At 41.6% G+C, this 18,719-nt stretch overlaps 1 protein-coding gene across 4 annotated transcripts in view; it reads right to left on the reverse strand.

Moving 5' to 3' along the window:
• Positions 1-18,146, reverse strand: part of LOC147638102 (tRNAse Z TRZ4, mitochondrial-like) — an 81,524-nt gene extending 63,378 nt beyond the window's left edge. For 2 of the 4 annotated variants that reach the window (XM_086798002.1, XM_086798000.1), the window contains exons 1-3: positions 17,922-18,146; positions 17,573-17,814; positions 5,720-5,809 (exon numbers count right to left, since the gene is read on the reverse strand). In XM_086798002.1, coding sequence (XP_086654128.1) covers positions 5,720-5,809; positions 17,573-17,814; positions 17,922-18,081 — 492 coding nt within the window. In that variant the 5' untranslated portion in view covers positions 18,082-18,146. The remainder of the gene's footprint in view (positions 1-5,719; positions 5,810-17,572; positions 17,815-17,921) is intronic. The other 2 variants (XM_086798003.1, XM_086798001.1) reach the window with 2 other exon arrangements.
• Between the last annotated feature and the right edge of the window lie 573 nt (positions 18,147-18,719).

Here is an 18,719-nt window from a genome sequence, read left to right on the forward strand (position 1 = left end):
GCAGTGCAGGACAACCACCATTCATGACCCTGATGTCCAGGCATGGCAGCAGCGCCAGTGTCTCTAGAGGAACGAGCAGGCAAGGCAGAGGTGCAAGGGTGTGGTGGCGACGAGAGCATACTTACCACGGAACACCGTTCCGCCCATGTGGAACATGGGAATGGCGTTCCGTGCAACCAGGGATTCTGGAATGCTCCGGAATGCCCTGAAACATTCCATGCTGTGGAATGGAGGTGGAACGTTCCCTCACCCACTTATGGGCCATTCCGGAGTAGTGGACAAAAAACATTGAGACAGCAACCACCCAAAAAAAAACGAACCCTGCTTGGGTAGTGCGCTGCAGCCAGCTGTCTCCACATTTCTCTGTGCAACGGTCGACCATCCACTGGTGCTAGCTGCTCGCTGCTGAGTGCTCGCCCCGCCTGCCAACATCAATACTGCTTTCTGCTCTTCACCTGCCAGCATCTCAATTCTCAAGTTTCAACTGCCAGCTGCTCTTGCGCCTGCACAGTGCACAGCATCTCCTCGCTTGTGCTTGCTCGTCGCTCAAGCATCACGCCGCACGCGTGACGCTGGCTGGTTCTTGACAGTAGCCGGCTGCCGCTCAAGCCTCAGTGCTCACGCGTGACACCCTACTACCTAGGGCAGCAGGGCTAGCTGGTAGCCGCCGAGGGCCTAGCCTCCTACATTATAGGAACACTTGAGCACTTGTCCCTATCCGTCTCCAAGTAGCATGGCTTCAGAGTGGTGGGATGAGGTTGATAGCAACAGTAAATATTAAAACAAGGAAGGAGCAAGGAAGTGGAAGTGCCGCTATTGTGGCAACGAGAAGAATGGAGGAACACAGAAACTCCGTGCCCATCTCATTGGAGAGAAATGCCACGGCATCAACTTTTGCCCTCATTCCAAATGCAAAGAAGGCTGCTCTTACCGCAACTTCATTGGATGCACCCAAACCGGCACATAGTTGCATTCCGTACACGTACTCATCCGTTCGATACTTTCAATATGTACCGTACCAAAACCATGCTTTCCATACGCGTACTTAGAAAAGGTTTAAAGGGACTAGTCACTAATAACTAGTACTGAATACATGGTATGTAGGTTGATGTTGAGGAGCTCGAGCGTCGCCAACAGTAGCATGGCGAGAAGAGCGACATAGTACATGATGAGTAGGAGAAGATATACAAACAGCTTCATAGAGAGCTTTAGGGCATTGATAGATGAGCCACTCGAGCTCTCACAACCACTTCCCTCACTTCTTCAACTTAGCAGAGTCGTCCTTTCACCGCTAGGGGCACTAGGGTGTATACTCATGGTGCACATTCGAGAGGGAGAGCTGCCAGGGTGATTGGTAGAGGCGATCCAGAGCACCAAATGCAAACTCCTCTAGCTCTCATTGGAGATGGTTGGAGCAACACAAGGTCTCGGTCCATTCAGGGTATCGTTGCATACTCACGGGGTAAGTCATACTTTGTGAGTTCCATTGACAACTCCGAGAGAGGGAAGACCATAGAAAGACTTGCTGATATTTGCAGTGAGGCAATTGAGTATGTTGGAGTCTCAAACGTCTTGCAGTTTATTGGAGATGGGGAAAATGCCAATAGGGCAACAGGAGCAATCATTGAGGCATGCTATCCCCACATTTGTTTTAGTCCATGCATTGCCCGTTGTCTTAACAATCTCTTGAAGGACATTGGAAAATTGCCTTACAACTTGCCTGTCATTGAGATGGGGTGACAGGTGGTGACCTTCATCACACGCCATCATTATATTGTTGCAGTCTTCGCAAGATTGGCTCCAAGGATCTATTGAAGTTCTCTAACACACGCTTTGCTTATAAGTTATAACTTCTTGATGTTGGAGTGGCTAGATGAGTGCAAGCATGCATTGAGGCAGCTTGTGGTGAGTGATGAGTGGGAGTATTGGCCACAGTGCCATCCTAGTGCAAGTTCAGATTGCTCTCAGACTGTACTCAATGAGAGCTTTTGGGAACAGGTTCATCATGTGCTTGCTATTGTCTCACCTATCATCATGATGAGCCTTGTCGATGATGATGACCCTTGCATTGGCAAGGTATATGAAAGACTGGATAAGATGGTGGAGCACATTAGGGGATTGAACAAGATGCTGACAGGTTCAAGGACGTAAGTGAGCTAGGCCAATCACAGTGGAATAGTTACCTCTCACATTTGCACGCAGCAGCATTTGTATTAGGATCCAAAGTTTGAAGGCAAGGTGGCAGGAGACCGATGGAGAGGGGGAGAAGACTCTCGAGAGATTAGTGCCAGATCAAACTCTGAGAAGAACCATCAAAACTCAGTTGGGCTTCTACAGTAACATGGGCCTATTTTCATACGCATGTGCCTTGACAGATAGGTTTGTAGTTGTATCAGCTTTATGGTGGGAGGATTATGAAGCTTACACCTCGGAATTGCAGCGGTTGGCCATTCGCATTATTAGCCACGGAACTAGTTCCTCTCCTTGTGAGCGCTTGTGGAGCTCATTTGGTCACATAGTGTCAAACAAGAGGAATCGCCTTGGCATAACAAAGACGAATGATCTAGTCTTTGTTAATACAAACTTGCGTTTGCTAAACAAGGTTGTTGGGGAGTTCATGGAGGAGTGCTTCATTGGCTTTAGGTCTCATGGTGACAATGAGTCAGTTGGTAGTCATAGAGCAGAGGGAGATGAAGTTGATGCGGATTCTGTCGATGCCACATATGCAGACCTATCATTCCCATGATTGATCATTGTACTATGTGTTGGAGAATGCACAGGCAAAAGCAAAAAATGAACGAGAGAGAGAGAGAGAGAGAGAGAGAGAGCTTGTGGACAAGATCACCTTTTATATTAGCATGAAGACTTTACAATGGTAATTAGCCAACAAGAGATGTTGAACTTGTGCAAAGAAATGGATGAATACAGGCCGATTGCCTCTAGGATAGTCATCTGCCCACCACGAAATGGATGAATACAGGCCGATTGCCTCTGGGATAGTCGACTGCCCACGACTCACTAAACATGAGAAAAAATATATAAAATCCCATAAAATCGTTAGTGTCCAAATACACTGAGATGCACCAAATTCTAACACCCCCTCTACAGCTCATAGTGTGCAAGAGTCTGAAGAAGATAAGTTGATGAAGATGCAACCATGGACCCTCCAGCACTGCGAATACTGGAATCACCTCGGAGAGAGCACCCGCCACCCTATTTCCTCGAAACAAAATGCCACCACGAATAGCAAGGAACTTTGCTTGGCTACGAATTCCCACACAAGTGTGTGGTGAACTCCAAGAATAGATGATGAGCTGCAGGACACACCGCGTCGATAATCCCCAACAGTGGACGGAAAATACATTACCAATCACAGTGATAGCCTAATCACTCAAGCAAGAGGGAGAGAAGAAGCAAAAGGGGAGTGTGCGAGAATGAGTGATTAGTGCTAATCGCACTCAAACCCTAACCCTAAGCATACCACACATGTTAGATTAGAGTTGTGAGAGAGAGAGAGAGAGAGAGAGAGAGAGAGAGAGAGAGAACACTCCAATTCTATTGCATAAATGGAAGAATGAGTTACAAAAAAGAGAATATGTCTTTTGTAGTTCCAAGCCTTTTTCCACTAGGCTGCTCAAGAGTAAGTGACCTAAGGCACCCAAAACATAGTTACAAGGCTTTTATTTATGGTTTGGCCAATTAGCTGAGATCCTCTTGTTTGTCCTTTGAAGTGCAAGACTTTGGAGCGTATTTAGGGTGGAGCAAGGAGGCTGTGGCTGACTACCTCTGGGACAGCCAACTACCCACGACTCACTAAACATGAGAAAAAATATATAAAATCCCATAAAATGGGTACTGTCCAAATACACTAAGATGCAGCAAATTCTAACACTGTGTAGTTTTAATTTATCATGTATCATTGATTCATTTTGTCGTTGTAACCTCTGCTTTAAGCTTTGACTTGTCACTCTTGATTGTAGATTATCTATGAATTGACATTGATCATTGATGAGATTGATGTAATTTGTGATCTCATTTTTACAAAGGCCTCAACCTAGGAGTCAAGACTTAAAACTTGAAAGTTACAACTCCATTTTGGAGTTCTCTCATTATATTATGTTTTGTATGTCTATAATTTCAATGTATTTTGGAAAAAAAAAATCTCCCCATCTCCCAAAACATTCCCATTTCTAAGAGTCAAAACATTCCTCCGTTCCTGTTCCTTTGGTAACTACGTACAAGAGAGCTCATAGATGATTGGATGGCTTGGCACAACATGGGCTACAGTGGGGGAACACACAGAGATGGAAGGTTCCGTGCGCATTGATGGCGGACACCAAGAACCACGGAAACCAGAAACCAAAGCGCTCTGATACCAATTATTGACATTAGGGTTGGGGCATAAACCACAAAAAGAAGCATAAATGGCTTGATAATAATATAGAGCGAGAATGCACGAGAGACTACATCTTGCTTAATGTGTTATACTAAACATAAAATGATAGTCCTTTCATAGGAGACAACCCCTTTACATATTCTAAAGCATATGCTGCCACCACATATGCCTAATGCCAAATATGATGCCAAGTGTCCTCAATAGATGTCACATGCTCACATAATATCTTAAGGGACTGTTACCCACACACAAAGGAACCTACACAATAGATATCTTTACAAGGGGTTGTTCCCACACAACACACACTTTATACAAATCTCCTTTAACACTGACTTTCTCTAACAATTGCTATATACAGATAGAAACACCATTCCTATAGCTTCTTAGCTTCTATCATACTCTAAAGTGGTCACATAATTCCTACAGCTTTCTATCATTGCAGTGTCGACAAAAATTCAAAACTCGATGTCTCAATTAAGTTTTAGAGAAGCGATCATCTATCGTCACCTCACTTTGAATTTTATCCCTCACAACCAATTGATGGAGATCGCTCATGTGTGTTGCTGTAGTAGCGGTTATGCTGACACCTTCCATAGCATGTCCTCAGCACACTATCCAAAAACAAGCTGACTGAAAGTCCACACACACACACACAGGTGCCCCAATCCTCACCACTTAACCGACACCAAAACCATGTGCAAGTCCTCAGCAAAACATTCAACAAATGTTAAACCCAAAATCCACAAAGCATATACAATGGCGAACACCACTCTCTTCGGCTCCCACAAACCATCATGATTTCAATGAATGTATCTTCAAACACTTTGCCTGAGCCTGAATATTAGTGACCACATGATATGACTAAAATTCATTCGACATGTCATCAGCTCAAGTATGTTTTGACCTCCAAACACTCACTGCTATACACCAGCCCCGAGACGAACAAGTGTGCACAGCTAGCGGGAGACATGACAGTGCCTTCTGGACCTATTGAGCAACAGGACCTAGCATTCATATATCAGTTGCTGAGAAGCACTTGAACTAGAAGCAGGGTTTGAAGTGATGTAGTAATGAACCAATCCAGAACTTTTGAGCTATGGTCATGTTTCCAGCAAGTCTTGTGTTCTCTTGCTGCACAGCGCAGCACAAAGTCGTAAATTCTGCTAGAGCCAAGCAATATATACCAGGCTTTTAAAGAAAAGTATTAAGGTGGGCACCTTAATGTTGATACTCTGCTTAGGAAAAGTAAACCATATTGGAACCGCAGGAGTCTACAAAAAGCACAAGCATTGAGTTATACCAAGTGATTTCGCAGATGCACACCTCTCCAGCATTAAAGATGAACCGGCGCTGGTCAAAAAACAGTAGCACAGTTGGTACAGTATCACCAGTGTCAAACCCAGTCCCATAAATCTGCCAGTAGAACACTTGCCCAATTAGAATCTTAGAATGCAGAATAATGGCAAACAGCATAATGAACCCTAAATAAATACTTATGGCGTGCTCAGGCCCCACGCAACATCACTTACTTTTTTCAAACACAACATATATAAAAGGCCAATGATTCATCATTCTGCCTTGCAGACTCAGCTTTGCATTGTTAACTTATTCAAAGTAAACCTCCATTTTTACATGAGTCAGCTTTGCATGGTTTGACTGAAAATACATTAAAAATAAACCTCCTGTTTTACACATGAAAAAGATGCCATGGTTTTGCCAATAATAACTTCACATAAGACCATAAATAGTGAATACATGTCAGCACACATCCATTAATTTTTGCCAAACTGATCAGGGAGCCCCTTCAGGTGGGAGAGTCAATGAGTACACCCTAGAAATACGCAAAAGAAGCACGCAGTATGAAGCAAGTACTTCACAACCATCCTACAAGACCTTCCACCTAGACTCCATTTAATGCTCTAGGGATATTTCATATACCTAGATGAATCCAGGAACATGCCCAAATTCACCTTTTAGGAACATGCATGTTATATACTCATGGTAGTCAATCCACAAGACTATGTAACTATCAACTCCGTTATGCATAGTATGGACTAGATACTACGACATCCCCACTAACGCCATCAGTGCCCAATAGTGGGTGTAGAACTCTGTATCAAGATATGCTCACACACACGCACTCCACACACACACATACATAGGAGCATATATTCACACAAAGCCCTTCGTACTAAGTTTCTGTCAAACCTCCAGAGATGGAGGGCAGACTCCGCCATAATGAAGCCTAGCACTAAGGGAAGTAGCAAATAGAAAGAACTATTCTCATTCTATGGAACTAGCTTACATTCCCACCATTAATCTTTCTATATGTGGGAGAATGACTTCATCATATCTATTCAAAAGGAACATTTCGAAGTAATACTTTTAGCAAGAAAATCAATGCATAATAAACAAAGTTAAAAAATGGATATAAACTCTAAGTTTCAAATTCTATAGGAGTGTAAGAGTGTAGAACACTCGTGTCTATGTGCAAGGGCTTTAAGAGATAGCAAGGAGTGCAGCGGAATCACACATACAGCACACACACACAAGTCCTTAACCACTGGCTGTATTATGTACAAGAAAGAAGTAAAACAACTGAAATTCAAGTACAAAGGATATGGCTGAGTGAAAACGTCAACTGCAACACTATGACCTACACTCCTAGCTAGCATTTTGCCTACAAAGAAATGCTATGTGAAGTCAAACACTAAGACAAGAAAATGATTATGACGATTTTCCAATATACATATTTGCTAGTCGGCCAACAAATATGATGTACACAACCTGCCACATCAACACTACCACGTCAACACTGCCACATCATCGCTGCCACGTAACACCAGTATTGTTCAGCTGCTCTTGCATCTTCTCTCCAAGTGCTCCCACGCGTGCTGCTCGATCCCTACACGCCGTCAACGTGAACCTAGGGTGAGATGTGTCACATTCTCACCCCCTTACATTGCAGCTGCTCTCAGTTGCACGATATCCATATAAAATGCTCTCATAGAAAGAAAAGATCCAAGCAAAGATCATCCCAAGGTACCCAAGATCCCGAGCACTATGAGACCACGTTGCATCCAATGCGAAGGCTCAAAGTTCTTCCTCGCCGCATAAGCACAAAGACCTGCAAAAAAATATGCGGATGACCAACTCTCGTCCCATCCCACCAATTTCCATTTGTCCAACCGACCAAGAAAAACACTACCTTTTGCAAAATAACCCTGCCTATTTCGTATGAGGTACCTTCACTTTCTGGCAAATTTGACATGCTTGGACATATTGATAGACATCCCATCTTATCTTTGGCCAATAGAATAATCGCTCAAGTTTCTCCAGGGTACTGTTGATACCATGATGCCCTCCAACGAGAGAATCATGAGCATCATGGAGAAGTGCCTGTCACTTTTCCCTGAGAATGCACAACCGATTCTTGTAAAATAACCAGCCATCATGAATGGTGTAGTGACCCGGTTTTGACTACAGGGCCAGTCTAAATTGAGTCCCGAATTCCAAAGAATCCTCGTATTGTGCCTTTATATTGTCCAAATCTTTTCCCTGTATTTCAAGCATAGTGAACTTCTGCAAATTTTGAATTGTGCCTTTTCGACTGAGAGCATCAACAACGGGGTTATTTTGAGCCAAGGATGTATTCAACATACCTCCAAACTGCTGGAAGATCTGACTCCATCTGGCTTGTCTGTCACTCCATTGGGCACTAGGCATGGTCTGTAACCATTTCAGTGCATGGTGATATATCTTAATGATAAACTCTCTCCCGTAAAGGAAGTGTTTCCAATGTTTAAGTGTTGTCATCACCCCCAATAACTCCTTGTCATACACATAATAATTCTTTTCTGCATCATTTAATTTTCGACTGTAATAAGCCACTGGACGCCCTTCCTGCCAGAGGACAACTCCTATGGCTAAATTGTTGGCATCGGTGATTACCTCGAAAGGATCATCCCATAACGCCAATTTGAGAACCGGAGACTCAGAGGCCAACTTTTCCATTGAATGAAATGCCTCGAGCACTTTGCGCGTGACGGACACCTTTTGACAACGCGTCTTCATGCCCTTGAGCAGATCGGTAAGAGGTGCTGCAAAGTCGGAAAATTTGTCAATGTGGGTACTGTATGCTTGGCAAAGACCTACAAAAGAGCGGATCTCTTGCACATTCTTGGGAACATCCCATTCAAGAATTGCCCTTACCTTTTCAGGGTCTAAGCTAATCTCATTTGAACTAATAACATATCCCAGATAATGGATTTCTTCTACTCCAATGTAACATGCGGAAGCTTCGGAGAAGATCGGTAACTTCAATGCTCAGAAATCAACACACTTTTCGCGACGAAATTAACGCACAAATTGAATGAATATGTGCAGAAAATAGAGAGAGAGAGAGAGGGAGAGAGGAGAGGACACAGTATTGGGTCCCAAATACCCTCTGTAGGATCCCACCACAAATGGTGTATTTGCTTTATTAGAATGATGTAAATCTAAAAGAAAATACAAAAATCTTGACCTTTCTTAGCTGAGAAATCTCTACCCTTGACCTGCAGTCCTCCACCCCTTTGCTTTAGCAACTTCTTGGTTGTCCTAGCCCTGTTTTGCTTGAGCACTTGGTGAATGATGAGATAACACAATGGGATTGTGGCTCTCCTATTTATACTTCTCATAAACAGCAGCTCTTATCTAGGCGCCCAGTTCACTTTTCTGCCCACGACTGTAAATCAGCATTAAATGCTGAAAAATTCACATAAAATCCATAAACTGTTGTGTATCTTTCTCTTGGCTGGCTGGCACTAGGCACGTGATTCTCTAGTGGTTGGGCACTGAATTCCCTTTGTTTTGAGGGCTGGGCAGCCTGTGGGGACTGCCCCACACTTGCCCTACTACCATCAAGCACTAGATGTGTTGTCGGTTGCCCCTGGCATGCCCCTAGGACTGTCCTACAGCCTCTCCATGGCTGGTAGGTTCAACCAGGGCCTTCCTGGCTCTCATGGGTGTGGTTTCACACCATCCCCATGCCCACACTAAGACTTGGGATAGCCCTATGGGCTGACCCCTTGTTCTAAAAGCAAACCCTAACTAACTACACAGTGATCTGGCATCTAGTACATTATCTTTAAACAATTTATAGTTTAGCATATTGATCAATTTGATGAAATTCTTTATTTTGACATGATTTTACCTCCAATGTGATGTGCATTATCTTTAAATAATTTATAGTTTAGCATATTAATCAATTTGATTGTGTATATATTGATCATGTAGTCTTAAATGTCCACAACGATGGATTGGCTAGTTGGAGATGAGGATAGTGAGGATGCAAGTACTGATGATCTAAACATTGAAGACCAATGTCAAAGTGGTAACAACCATGATACTACAACGGAAGTCTCAGAAAATTGTAAGGTTGTATGCAATCCAAATGAGCATTTATCTCGTATATATTTCTCTATTAGTGAGGAGCTATATAGCTTAATGATAAGAGTACTACAAGATGATGTGTCCATAAGCTTGGAAATGCTAAAATGTCATGATGGTAAGAGGCATGCTTGATTTGAAAAAGTGGTGAAAAATGAAAGATGAGCTTTACTTGGGAGAGAGAGAGGATGGTTCTCTTTGTATTTGTTTGAAGGGGTCATTTAAGTTAAAGATTACATGTATTGAGGAGTGGGAAAGCATTGTGAAAGCTGCACACAGTGTCAAAGGCTCAGGAGAACACAAAAGTGCAAATGCCACGCTTGAAGCGATCATGTAAACATGGTGCACTGACATCAGAAGGCATGGAATACCCTCATCTTACATCAAGGAGTTTATTATAGCAAGAGTCAACAACTCCCTTTAATTAGACATCACAAATAGGATCTAAACAAGGACCCATCATATGCTATACATACAAATAGGGCTAATGTGAACATGCAATTGAAGAATATAATGATAGAGCATATGGTGAGACTAGTCATGGTGCGGTATCAAAGAGACACTTCTTGCAAGTATGGTAACTTGCAAGATGAAGAGCGGTCATTCTCTTTGATTCTTTCAAATGCAAATGAAATTCATAACATTTTTGCATCTCAAGTAAGGGTCTTCCTCATGTATACAGAACACATGCCAACCGAGTTATTGATAGTCAATGGTACTTATGCAGTTTCAGATTACTTTCACAACAATGCACGCAGGTCTCTATTACAGATAGTAATCTCGGACTGTGTACTTTCACATCCGGAGAATGAAACGGTGCACTTAGGTCTCTGCTGTAAAAGTAATCTCGGGCTGTGAAAGTGATCTCGAGAACCCGAGATCACTTTCACAGCCCGAGATTACTTTTACACCAGAGACCTAAGTGCACCGTTTCATTAAGTAATCTCAGGTTGTGAAAGTAATCTCGGATTTCCGAGATTACTTTCACAGCCTGAGATTACTTTATACAACATTATAGGTTAGATCAATAAACATAATTAGCAATAGAGTTAATAGTTGAGATTACTTTTACAACAGTACACTCAAGTCTCTGTTGTAAAAGTAATCTCGGGCTGTGAAAGTGAATCTCATATAGAAGATGTAGAATGTCATAAATAAGATGTGGAATCTCAATGACCGTCTCTTTTACAACACTTATGAAAAAAAATATAAAACCCAAAACCATAACTTGCATTTGACAAAATTACATGAGCCATGACTCATACAAAAGTTACAAAATCTCATAAAAAAGATGTTGAATCTCATATAGAAGACGTAGAATATCATAAATAAGATGTGAAATCTCAATGAACGTCTCTTTTACAACACTTATCGAAAAAATATAAAACCCAAAATCATAACGTGCGTTTGACAAGATTACATGAGCCATGACTCATACAAAAGTTACAAAATCTCATTAAAAAAATGTTGAATCTCATATAGAAGATGTAGAATGTCATAAATAAGATGTGGAATCTCAATGACCGTCTCTTTTACAACACTTATGGAAAAATATAAATCCAAAACCATAACTTGCATTTAATAAGATTACACGAGCCATGACTCATACAAAAGTTACAAAATCTCATAGAAAAGAGGTTGAATCTCATATAGAAGATGTAAAATGTCATAAATAAGATGTGAAAGTCTCTATGATCATACAGAAGATGTAGAATCTCATACAAGCACCCACATCATCATCTAGCAACATATGACGTCTCATCTACTACACATGACAGTCTCCAACATACAAGTTTGGATCCAAGATCGGAGGCCACCCTTCAACCTTTGTACATCCGCATGTACAAACCAAACTTTTGAAAGCTGAACACAACTTGTATGTTGGAGACAACTATGCATAGTAGATGAGACGTCATATGTTGCTAGATGATGATGTGGATGCTTGTATGAGATTCTACATCTTATGTATGATCATAGAAACTTTTACATCTTACTTATGACATTCTACATCTTCTATATGAGATTCAACCTTTTTTGCATGAGATTTTGTAACTTTTGTATGAGTCGTGAATCGTGTAATCTTGTCAAATGAAAGTTATGGTTTTGGATTTATATTTTTTCATAAGTATTATTAAAAGAGACGGTCATTGAGATTCCACATCCTATTTCTGACATTCTACATCTTTTTTATGAGATTTTGTAACTTTTGTATGAATCATGGCTTATGTAATCTTGTCAAACGCAAGTTATGATTTTGAATTTTATATTTTTTCCATAAATGTTGAAAAAAAAAGATCATTGAGATTCCACATCTTATTTATGACATCTTCTATATGAGATTCAACATCTTTTTTATGAGATTTTGTAACTTTTGTATGAGTCATGACTCATGTAATCTTGTCAAACGCAAGTTATGATTTTGGGCTTTGTATTTTTTCCATAAGTGTTGTAAAAGAGACGGTCTTTGAAATTCCACATCTTATTTATGACATTCTACATCTTCTATACGAGATTCAACATTTTTTCTATGAACATTTGTATGAGTTATGACTCATGTAATCTTGTCAAACGCAAGTTATGGTTTTGAGTTTTATATTTTTTCATAAGTGTTATAAAAGAGACGGTCATTGAGATTCCACATCTTCTATATGAGATTCAACTCTTTTTTATGAGATTTTGTAACTTTTGTATGAGTCATAGCTCATATAATCTTGTCAAATGCAAGTTATGGCTTTGGGTTTTATATCTTTTCCATAAGTGTTGTAAAAGAGACGGTCATTGAGATTCCACATCTTATTTATGACATTCTACATCTTCTATATGAGATTCGACATCTTTTGTATGAGATTTTGCATCTATTACTGACCACACTATTACCTCTATTGTAAAGTATTCTGAACTATTAACTCTTTTTTTAATTATGTTTATTGACCTAAACTACAAAGTTGTATAAAGTAATCTCGAGCTGTGAAAGTAATCTCGGAAACCCGAGATTACTTTCACAGCCCAAAATTACTTAATAAAAGAGACACCTAAGTGCTCTGTTGTAAAAGTAATCTTAGACTATAATCTCGGATTTTCGAGATTACTTTCACAGCTCGAGATTACTTTTACAACGGAGACCTGAGTGTATTGTTATAAAAGTAATCTCAACTATTAACTCTATTGCCAATTATGTTTATTGACCTAAACTACAATGTTATGTAAAGTAATCTCAGACTGTGAAAGTAATCTCGCGGACCCGAGATTACTTTTCCCGAGATCACTTTCACAGCCCGAGATTACTTTTACAACAAAGACCTGAGTGTACCGTTTCGTTAAATAATCTCAAGATGTGAAAGTATCACTTTCACAGCCCGAGAATACTTTTACAGCAGAGACCTGAGTGCACCGTTTCATTAAGTAATCTCGGGATGTGAAAGTAATCTCGAGTCTCCGAGATTACTTTCACAGTCCGAGATTACTATGGGACCCGAGATTACTATGTATAATAGAGACCTGCGTGCATTGTTGTGAAAGTAATCTGGAACTGCATAAGTACCATTGACTGTGTAAATAAGAGATTTAAAAACACCAAAAACTTGAATTATTGGAAAGTTTCAAAGGAGTTAACGTAGCAATAACTCGGTTGACATGTGTTCTGTATACATGAGTAAGATCCTTACTTGAGATGCAAAAGTGTTATGAATTTCATTTGCATCTAGAAGAATCAAAGAGAATGACCGCTCTTCATCTTGCAAGTCACTAAGGTTGCGGCTATGTGCATTTAAAAGGAAATGAGCATGAGTAAATGCATTGTCTTCACCTTCTTGTGTGTTGCACATACTTAATCTTACATCTTAGAGGCATGGCTAGCAAGATGAGGTCTAGATTGGCTAAGAGCTTGTAATTAATAGCCTAGGACTAATAATGGCTAAAAGCTTATAATTAAAGCAAGGGCCAATAATAGCCAAGTTATTGCTATATATGTGACATGCGAGGGATTGATAGTAGTAAAACAACCTTAGACTTAATTAAAATTCACTTAGAAACACTTAAGAGAAAGAGAATGATTTAATGCAAATGCAATGCAGCTATATTAAATGCTATTAAGAGACTAAGGTTATGTAGAAGGGTAAGAGAAGGGTATGAGTGTGAATGGACTTAAGGTCCACTAGCTCATCTATTTAAAGGTGAAGCTAGGAGGCATTTTGTATTGAGCAAGGCCAAGTTGTATTCATAAACAACTTAATAAGCAAGATAGTTTTCTTGTATTTTGTGAGTTCCTCTCCTCCACACACTTGATCTAGAATGAGCACCACGTTTTCTCAACATGGTATCTAGAGCTTTGGTTGATTAGGCCCCTTTGTGGTGTAGATTAGGTCATTTTGCTTCACTTTTTCTTATCCTTTCATGTATGGAGCTCAACCCCCTGCTGGTGGAGGAGCTCTAGCAGCTCGTGGAGGCCTTATCTTGGGAAGACTTCAACTGGAGAAATGAAGAGGAGATCCGGGCGGTCTAATTCGTACAGCTAATTGCTAGGGTTGCTGCTTCGTCGCTGCGGCATTGCCGCCTGAGCAAGTTGCCTCTCTTTTTCTCTGCACAGCTGCTGCCATACACGAATTCGCCGTGTACAGGCGATTAAAGGCTGCATAGCCTTAGGGCTTTTGAAGCCCATTGAGTCAAGGAGCTACAACTCGATTTTCACGCCGAATGCAGGCCTGACACGATTGCTACAGCGAAAAAAATCCAGGTCCCCCTGTGAGGTTCCATTGAAGCTTGCATAAAAGCTTCACAATAAGTTTTCTTTTTCACTAATCTAGAGAGATGTTGAATGATGATGATGCCTGGCTATTCCTTTCTCGAATGCTAAGGTCCACCCTTGAGATGCTAGCTTTCCTCTATGTAGGAGGTAGGAGATGGTTGACTGCTGACTGCTGTCTGTATGCTGCCTATGAATGATGCCCTTGCTCCTCAAGCTGGAAACGCTGAGAAGAAGAAGATGTTTTGAATGAATGATGCATTATGCCTTATATAAATGAATTTGCTGCTGGTCGGCCAGAATAGCACTGCCGGCCTGCTTGTCAGGGACCTCCACGACCTTCTTTACATGCTGTCGTCTGGTTCCACAGGCCCCAACCTGCTGTGATGCATACCCTAAATGTTTTTAATGCTTTTATGTAATGCTATAGGTGTTGTAGAAGCCCCATACACTGTTGCACATGCTGTGGTACATGCTGGAGATGCTCCTTATGCTTGAATGCCATGCTAAACTGCTCACTTAATGCTGGGAATGCTATGCTTAATGCTTATGAATGCTAAGAATGCCATGTCACCTGTACACCAACTGGGCGTGCATGTGACAATATAAGTGACCTTGGGGGCACTTATGAGTAGGAGGGCTACCAAGGGCATGTAAGACCTCATGGAAATGATGCTACAAGGTGGGTGGTTCAACCTAGTGGTATGGGTCACTAGGTTGGGGCCATCGGTACAATGCAAGCTCACAGCTATTAGACCTCAAGCTTAAGGGTGGTTCGAGGCGCTAAACCTAGGTTGAGTGGTGAGTCACTAGCTGCAATCTATCACGATCATGCAAATCTGTGATGCATACAATGTTGGGTCTATGAATCCTCATTAGGGTTTCAGTTCTAGGTCAGATGATCCTTGGGCTTGGTCTGTGGAGATCTTACATTGGAGGATCTTACATTGGAAGAGGGGCTTCACGAAACCAAATCCATTCTTTGATCCAAGAAGTTACATTAAAGGAGGTAGATATGGGGAAATCCTGCATTTTGAGCAAGGCATGCATCAGTAATACTCTATCTAATCTCACAATTCGAAACATAACCACAAGTTATCTTGGTTGCTCATCCCTCCATCCCAGAAGAGGGGCATCCCACAAATCATGTAAATGCACTAGCCCTCTATTGCTGAGTCTTCTAGCACATTTAGAGTCCAGTTAAGCCAATGGAGGGTTAAACAAGATATGTTGGCATAATAAGGAGTTACATGAGACCCATTCCATTCCACCAATCCAAGAAAGACCTTCCTAGGCTCCATGGCATATGACTAAACTTGAAATAATTTGCTTGAGCATATGGCCCATTTCTCCTCTTGCATCAAACACTTGCCTAGCATAGAGGTGACTCTAGTTGGCCCGCCCTCTGAGCTTGTGGACCCAACTAAACAAATGGGTTTGTCTTTGCTTGAGTACAAAGTATCATGGTCACCTTGGCTATTGGGTAAATCCATAGAACCTTCAAAGGTATGTAATGTATTGTTTGGTATGATTAGATAATTCTGCCTATAAGAAATATGGTCCTCAAGAAATGAAATATTGTATGCCAGAGGGGATACCCAAAGTTTAGATTTATCCCAGCTCAAAGCTAAATGCAATGCCAACTGCTATCTCCTAGTTATCTCTAATTGTTGGCACAATGCAAACTATGATGGGCTACTGGACAGGTTTACACTGTAAGCTAAGGTTAAGATGCATGTATAGCTCAGCAAATGCTCGTCTTTTTTCAGGTCAAACTTCCCAGGTTCTCGTTTGAAGGATTTCATATGAACATCATATACAAGCCAGATGGCAAGGCAAATTTTTTGTGTCCAAACATGGCAAGAATTTGCTTGATGTGGTCCCCCAATTGATAGTGGGGATAAGTTTTAAATGTGTGGCTCTTTGATGGCTTGTATGGGCCTCCGCTTTCAGAGGCCAGACTCATATACCTCTTGGGGGTGCACGGTTCAAGAGCTGTGGCATGCCTATTTAAGCCTCACTTCTGCAGGGTACTCACGGGACTTGCTGCACAACGGACAGCGGCCTCCATATGCCCCCTTGTTTGAAGACATTGTGGAGTTCTCCCAACATGGAGACATCCTCATGTTGGGCGACTTCAATACACGGACAGCTGCAGCTGCGAGCCAGGTGCTTACACATGATTCATGCAGATGGAGTTATGCTTTCAAAGAGAGACCCCACAGAGATGGGGGCTACAAGGGAGCATGATATATTATCACATATGGCAGATGCTTTTTGAACAGGAGAGCCATGCATGAGTTAAAAAAAATAACAAGATGTCCCGCTGGTCCACATCAGACAGCCTTACGTGCTTCCCACATAAAACACTGTGGACTACTTGATAGGGTCTCCTGATCATCCAGCGCTTCACCGTCCCACCGCCACCTATGATCACATTACGGTTTACCTCATTACAAACTTCTTTTCCTACACCAGAGAATGTCCCCTAGGCTCCACACAGACATAGGGATCACACAGGTCACCAACTACATAACCAGTCGCGGGACCCTGGCCACGCACCCGCAGAGCCACTAGCGAAAGAGCGCGATTGATAATGCCCCCATCCCAATCTTCCACTTGTCAGGTGCAGATCCAATACATACTCCCATGCCACTGAGAGGTCTCACCCCACAAGAAGGAAGCCCTTTACTCCGTTTTGGAGGAGGATTATTGAATGATAGACAAGTTTGACATTTATTGAGCTCTCACTACATTCATTGTATGCACGGGTCCACATAGTACGTGGGCCCATTTTTCTATGGTAGATGTTCTCTTTTCTTTCATATATTGACATCCATTTATTCATGGATCATATGTAATCACTGTTGGTCTCATAGACCCTTCGGGGCTTTCGTAGATATTTAATACAATCTCTCTCTCACTCTCAAACATTAAAACTAACCCATTTTTGCAGTGACGCATCTAGTTTGTGCAGGCAAAAGAAAACAACAGCTTGAAAGAACCTGCAAGAAGCATGTGTTACTAGCTTGATTGGGGACGACATTTCGTATGGAGAGATACCGCGGCGTCTTCTTCAGCTTCCTTTCGCCTGCCATAGCCTGTGCAGAATCAGCACTGCCCGTGTCCTCACGAGCAAAAACAGAACTGGAATTATTCCTCCTATGGGAACTTGCAGAAATAGGGTTTTCCCTTACAGAGTGCTTCTCTGAAGCTGAATCAGGGTTTTTTCTACCTGCAGAGTCATCTGAAGCAGTGTTTTTGAATCAGAACGATTTTGCAAACGAGAGAAATGCGTAACCCACGCAAGTGCGGATGCTTCCAGGGTGATGTTAGACAATAAGGAAGACTTACTTCTGGGGCGCTTGCTGTTGTGTGCGGTAGAACCAGAGCTTGTGTAACTTGAAGGAGGAGAGGTGGACATGGCGCTGATTCTCAGGCTGAAGGGTGGGAGAGGCGCGGCTAGCTTCGAAATAAAGCAAGGGTATACGACGGTGAGCAAGCGGCTCCTCATAAGGCAATGCAAAGGAGAAAATTCTGAGGCATCGCTGAATACACTAGGTTTCACTAAGCACAAATATAAGAAGAAAAGAAAGTTCAGCTTAATTAACTTTGTAACATTTTGGTGGCATATTTATTCAAATTCTTAGGATTTAAAGTTTTAACTTACATCTAATGACCACTCCTTGGGAGAAACCATGTACATGGAAACACTCATTCTCCACCAAGGCCAACTGTGTACTTTATTTACATTGAGGCCTCAATATACCTTATTGTCTATATTGATCACATCTAATTCTTCCATCCAAAAATCTTATCTCAAGATACACTTAGTTAAGCGCACAATAGTACATTGCATCCTTTATCACTTAAGAGTACTGATTGTTCGATGTTTGATAGCGTGCCAATAAATTTTCTCTTGCTAAAGAATTAAAAAAGAACCATGTTTACATAGGCATCCATGAGGGGGAGAAAAAGGAATGGTAGCCTCTCATTGTTGCCACATGGAAACTTATTTTGAACATATTATCTCCACGTGCCCCTTCATCTTCACTTTCTCACATTGTGCTTGTTTTTCTCAGGAATCACTATGTCATATCTCTGCGAAAAAAGACATGAAGACGAGTGTACCCCGAGCCATTAGTGCCATCA

Source organism: Cibotium barometz, chromosome 5 (assembly GCF_041138505.1).
Source record: "Cibotium barometz isolate CiBa-2024 chromosome 5, ASM4113850v1, whole genome shotgun sequence".
Classification (NCBI taxonomy): Eukaryota; Viridiplantae; Streptophyta; class Polypodiopsida; order Cyatheales; family Cibotiaceae; genus Cibotium; species Cibotium barometz.